The 6,036-nt window shown below is 37.6% G+C and overlaps 1 protein-coding gene across 2 annotated transcripts in view; it reads left to right on the top strand.

The window, feature by feature from the left end:
* Positions 1–5,506, top strand: part of NDUFAF2 (NADH:ubiquinone oxidoreductase complex assembly factor 2) — a 184,756-nt gene extending 179,250 nt beyond the window's left edge. The window contains exons 4-6 of one of the 2 annotated variants that reach the window (XR_002126131.1): positions 2,739–2,803; positions 4,085–4,408; positions 5,468–5,506. Coding sequence is in view for 1 of the 2 variants with exons in the window: in XM_019661550.1 (XP_019517095.1) it covers positions 2,739–2,803; positions 4,085–4,196 (177 nt within the window). In the remaining variant the exon portion in view is untranslated. Of the gene's footprint in view, positions 1–2,738; positions 2,804–4,084; positions 5,388–5,467 lie in introns of those variants that run through there. The other variant, XM_019661550.1, reaches the window with a different exon arrangement.
* The last annotated feature ends 530 nt before the right edge of the window (positions 5,507–6,036 follow it).

Here is a 6,036-nt window from a genome sequence, read left to right as displayed (position 1 = left end):
TGCTTGTGATTTATAGTATGACTTGAATCTGCAGTTTGGCATATTTCATCCTTTTTAGCAAAACTTAGATCATTATTTCGTCAAGTATTACTTCTGTCCAATTTTCCTTCTCCCCTTCTGTGTTCTCTATGTTTCTTACAGAAGAAAGCCACAAGAAACAACAGGAAAAAAAATATATTCCTTTATTTCATTCCTCTATCTTGCTTCGTTTAGGATATTTTTATCCAATCTATATATCTTCCCATCCACTATGTTGAAAACTGTGTTTAATCTGTTGTCAGATCTGTTCATTGGGTCTTAATATAAGTTATTGTTTTTAAGTTTTAGATTTTTTATTTTCTTTCTTGTAGCTTCCATTTTTTTAAAAAAAGTTGCCATCTTTTATTTCTTTGGACATATTAACCAAAATTATTTTAAAGTCTAGGTTTCATAACTCCATGATCTTCATCCTCTATCATCTGTTGTTTCTCTTGGTTTTTCATCATGTTGTTATGTATTTGGTTACCTTGGTTTGAGTGCCAGTCATTTTATATGAAAGCTTGTGCAGATATTTTGAGGTCTGAGATGAGGTCTTCTTACTCTAGCAAAAACTTGAGCTTGTTTCCAGAAGACTGCTAAAGGCACTGGCAATATTGGATCACCTTAATCCCTTAGAGCAGTGAGAAAATTTCATCTGGGCTTCAGTCTCTCTGAGGATGAGTCTAGTTCCACTTTACTTGTAGGATTTAGCTTTTAATTACCTCAATCTAAAACCAGGGAGATATCCTAGACACCCTCTTGCTTGGTGAGCACTGAACTCCAATTTTGTCCTATGGGCCTTATCAGTCTATAGAAGCTTTGCTCAACTATTCAGTCACCTCTTACAAAATCTGCAGATGACTAAGGGGAATACACCCCAAATTCCTGGCTCACATTCTGGGTTTCTTCTCTCATGACCTTACAGATTTTTACTGTTTTGTTATCTCTCTGGTAATTTCAAATTGATTTTTAAAACTATTTCTCTAGCATCTCAATTTGTTTTAGTGAAAGGATTGGTCCTAATTACAAAGCTTGTCATTAAAGTGAACTCCCAAAAGATACTTTTTATCTACTAGCTCTGTTTATCCCCATCTGTAGGAATACATATAGATGCAATGAAACTATACAAAAATGAAAGTAAAGGAATGACAAATACATGATTCAGGACTCTGGTTAAATCAGTCAAATGGAGACAAAGATGGATTGATTGTGGGTGGGGAGAAGATGGTTCGATGTGGGTTATTTTCAAGGCTCTCACTTTCGTTTCAGATGTCAGTTCCAGGGAGCTAATTACATTGCTAAAAACAGCTAGTTAAATAAATACAAGAGGGCCATGCATAGACCAATGATAAGTATCTGTCACAAATTATAATTAAACCCTATCCGTGTACCATAGGTTCAATTAAAATAAGAAAGAATTTGCGTAGGAAAGGAAATATCATATTAATAGTATATTATGTGGCACAAATGGGATAGCATTTCATCAGTATAAGTACTGAATAGTGATCGAACTGAAATTGTGATAGGGCCAAATTTGCAAATAGAAAGTGTGTATTTGTGTGGAGGATCAGGAAGTAAAAGATAACTAAATCCTTACGTTTTTATACTGGGAAATTAATAGATAATGCCTAAAATGAAAAAGTCACAAAATAGTCATGTTATTTAGAACTAAGAAAGTTAACCAGAGAATCTGCTACAAGAGTTCAACATGGTTGCCTGGGGGTGTAGTGGTGGGGTTGAAGTTGATATTTATTTCAAGTTTTTAAAGCTGTTTGATTCTTTAAACTGTTTATAAAAGTTGCAACTGATAAAAAATAAAAAATAAAAATAATAAAAATGGGTTATCAGGCTAAGTAAAATTAAAAGAAACATATAATAGAAAATAATGGAAACATGTGCCTGAAGACAGTTTGCCTGAAACTTATCCTATCAGTTGAGCTATTATTTCAACCAATTGGTTTTCAGCCAATTCCTTCGCCATTTTGCACATGGCAAAGGCATGCCATGCCTACTTTAATTTTTTTTTAAAAAAGAGAAAGCTAGAAAAAAGTATGTTCTGTTCATCTGCATGGATTCTTATTAGATTAATGACTACAGTACATAGCCCTGAAATTCTGAAAAGCAGTTGAACTTTTATTTGGGAATCATGAGCTATAAAAACAGCTGAGATATTCTTCTGCTTTAAAGAAAGTTCTAAAACAATAATTGAAAAATTATAATTTGATTAAAAAAAAAATAAAGAAGGCTAGAAAGATATTGTCCAGGTGGTGTGACATTGCTAAACACTAAAAAATGAGGATTTCTGCAAAACTGCAAAAAAGTCATTCTACACTTCTGATGGAAAATACACTGTTGTCCGGGCATGTTTAGTCATTACCTAGGCTGAATTTTTGGTACTGTGTCTGTTAGCCCCAGACAGTGTGTTTTATCTTCTAATTACTGTATATCAAGCCTGGCACTCAAATACAGCTGTCCAGATCCTAGACATGAGGACGAGGTACCCTTTAGAAACTGTCTTCTTTGGCCAGTAGTCTTACTAGTCTTACTGAAACAAAAAGTATTTACAACTACAGTAAAAGCTGAGTTTGCCAGAACTTTTCATCTTTCTTTACTTTTCGTTTTGCTAAGGCTAAAATGGGAATAATCACTCTATTTATTAGAATTACTCCAAAAAACAGTTAAGATGACTGTCTTTAACCATCTTTTCTTTTTTACAAAAGGACTATTTGATTGTTGCATATTACAATAAACACAAAGGAAAAGTAAAGTTGAGTTTCATATCAAGGTAAGAAAATAATTGTTTCAGCTTTTCATAGTAGCGTCTACGTGAGTAGGTATCATGTAACTAAAAGGAGTGAGCCATGTGTATTATATAAATAAGCACGTACATACTTTTAAATCTTGTGATATTTACTAGATACTTGTTATCAGCCAACTCTGTGTAAAATACAAAATATGTGTATGTTTTGCATTGACATATCTACAAAGCCCTAATTCAGGATTTTAGGTATAGCCAGCCAGTGAATCAACTACAAGTTAGCTCCCACCAAAGGAAATGAATGTTAGAACATACTTTGCCAATGCCATAAGCAACGAGTTGACAGGCCCCATGACATTTTTTGGTTGCATGTTCAGAGTGACCACATTTTGAGTTAAAGGCTCACCGACCTCATGGCCATAAAAAAGTTCTAACACTCCCACCCTATTAGATATTGCATTTATATCTAGCTTATTCATTTCTGCCTCTGCATTGGGTAACTAGGGAAACAATGATGTCACTGCTCAGCATGGCACTTAGTAACTTCTCTATTTAGGCTCTTGGTTTTGGAAGCCTACAGTTATTTAATAAATCTCACCTCCACCTCTGTAATAGATTCATACAACTTTTTTTAAGGGGAAACCGTCTCATTCTGTTGAATGCATTGTTTGGAGGAAAATGTACATTCTAAATAGTTCTGTTTCTGAAAACATCATCTGTGCATTTGCAGAAGGAGTTTTTCGATGGACATTGACAACATCGAGCCAGTTGTGTGACCCGAATTAAATGTCTTCCCTTGGACCATGCTCTCCTTTGAGCAGTTGTCCTTCGACTGACCTTTACTGCCACTGTCCTTCACTGCCACCTCACTTTTGATTTGAGAGGCTAGATTGCTATCTTACTCTTCTTCCTTGTAATCTTTCCAACTACACCATGTTGGTAACAGAGTTTTTAAAAAATCAACTGTATCCAGTTTAACCCTGGGCCTTAAAAAAGCCACCTGCCCTGAAAATGGGATAGACATGAGGTAGCAGTCTTTCCAGTGAAATAAATACATGAACACTCAGTACAGCTCAGCAGCCACTTGCCTAATATGTTTGTGTTCCTAACTTGCAGAATTATTTCACTCCTCTGTTTTTCTCAAACTTCCACACCCGCTACTTTTCTCCTCATATTTTAACCTGATAATATAATTCACTGAGAAAATAGAAGCAACCAGACATGAATTCCATTATTTCCCCACCATTCTAAACCATCAAACCTACTCACCTCCATACCTGTGTGACCTCTGTCTTCCTCTGCTTCTAGGAACGAAGGACCAACCCTGACACTTGGGCTCAAGATTTGGGGAAAGATTCCAGGGAGTTATAGTGAGAGATCAGAGAGACGGAGAGAAAGCCCACACAAGGTTGTATTATAGAGTTGGCCATGGCTGTAGGAAAATGGTGCAACCAGTGCTTGATTCAGAAGACCCTGATGTTTAAGACCCTCGAGAATCTTATAAAATGTGCTTCAGAACTGTCTGAGGGATAAAAAGGGAAGCATGTATCCATCAGATCTCATCCTCCATGGCTCAGGAGTGGATCCCCGCAGCGTTATCTTCCCAGTCTCAGTGCCAAGTAGCTTCCCGAGGTAAAATCCGGCCAGTTTTAGCTGCTGTCTTCTAATTGGCCTGCTGTGCTTTCACTGAATTCCTTTAGAGATCTGTTCCCTATCTGGCAGCTTTGAGATCTGTTCCCTATCTGGCAGATAAGCTATAGCTTCTCCTTGCACAGATCCTGGTACCAGGCAGATCTTGTGGTTGTTGTTGGTTTGTTCCCACCCAGTTGTATTTTGGGGTCCATAGAGATACCCTGTCACCAAGGTTGGGTGTAAATGTGGTCCATGGATTTTGGGTTTTGCCCTGTTTTTATGTAGGGATCTGGTTTTCAACACCATTCCATGCTCCTATAATAGTCTCAAGGAACTAGTAATTTTAGGCAGTAAATCAGCCAAATGTCTCTTTGAGTCAACTGTCTGGTTATTTTATTTGAGATGATAAAACTACTTTGGGTGTACCAACATGATCAGATTTTTCTTTTACAAGCGTGAAACAAAATGCATGTCCGCTTTTCGCTAAACCAAACTTCTGTGTCTCTTTTCTTGGAGCCCTATCAAAAGTGACATCACAGCATAGAATATTGCTGTTTTGAGATTTAACACACTTCGAGTGATTAGATCATATAAATGTAAATGTTAGAGAAGTGATTGCGATCTTTGTAAATCATTGTGTTAAAATACGTGGTTTCATTTAGTGCATTGATATTGTAAGTGAAGTTCAGTTTCTGACTTTTTAGACACAGCGTTAATGAATAGGCACATTTACCTACTGATTAAAGAAAAATAGCATCCCGCATTGGTGATTGAACAAACCAGGGCTTCAGAGAATTATTACTTAAACCTTTACCTGGCATTCTGCTCAGCTTTCTATGTCATTTACTTCATAACTGATTTACCCATGGCTTTAAAGCAATATTCTCCCAGAAATGGTGTTTTTTAATGTAATTTAAGATTCCTTTGTCAAATAGAGCTTCTTAACACCATAACAGATCATGCTTCTAATATTTTTTTTGTTGAAGAGATAGTATCCAGTAGAATTTATTTTTACTTGGATTTTCTTGTTCTAAATCAAAGTATAAAAATGTCTTTTAGGGCCGGCCGAGTGGCGCGATGGTTAAGAACTCGCTTGGGATGCCAGAGGGCTCCGGTTCGGATCCCACATATGAGGGCCAGTGACACTGCCCTCTACAGCTAAGATGCTGAACAACAGCTCAACCTGGAGCTGGGCTGCCATGAGTCGCCGGCGACGGCGTGGGCTGCAGTCCCTGTGGCAGTGGATTGCCATGGGCTACCGTGTGTGGCCAGCAGCCAGCGTGAGCGGCCAGCAGCCGCAGTGAGCGGCCGTCCAGAAGCCGGCGACTGATCTGCCTCGCCAGAGAGGAGCGCAATGATGGTGCCAACTTGGGCCAGTGAAGCAACATCCTCCACAACTAGACTGAAGAACAAAACGACAGCAACTTGTCTGTTCCCCTTTCCCCAATTCCCCAGCACTGTTCCCATCCCCCCAATTCCCCAATAAAAATCTTTTTTAAAAAAATAAATAAATAATTAAATGCCATCATAGATTGAAGTTGAATTAACAGAGGAATGGATAGATGTATACATACATGGGGAAGCAAATATGGAAAAATGTTAATGGTAAAATCTGGACTATGGGTATA

Source organism: Hipposideros armiger, unplaced genomic scaffold, assembly GCF_001890085.2.
Source record: "Hipposideros armiger isolate ML-2016 unplaced genomic scaffold, ASM189008v1 scaffold_352, whole genome shotgun sequence".
Lineage (NCBI taxonomy): Eukaryota > Metazoa > Chordata > Mammalia > Chiroptera > Hipposideridae > Hipposideros > Hipposideros armiger.
The sequence above is the reverse complement of the archived record's forward strand: the minus strand, read 5'-3'. Positions and strand labels throughout refer to the sequence as shown.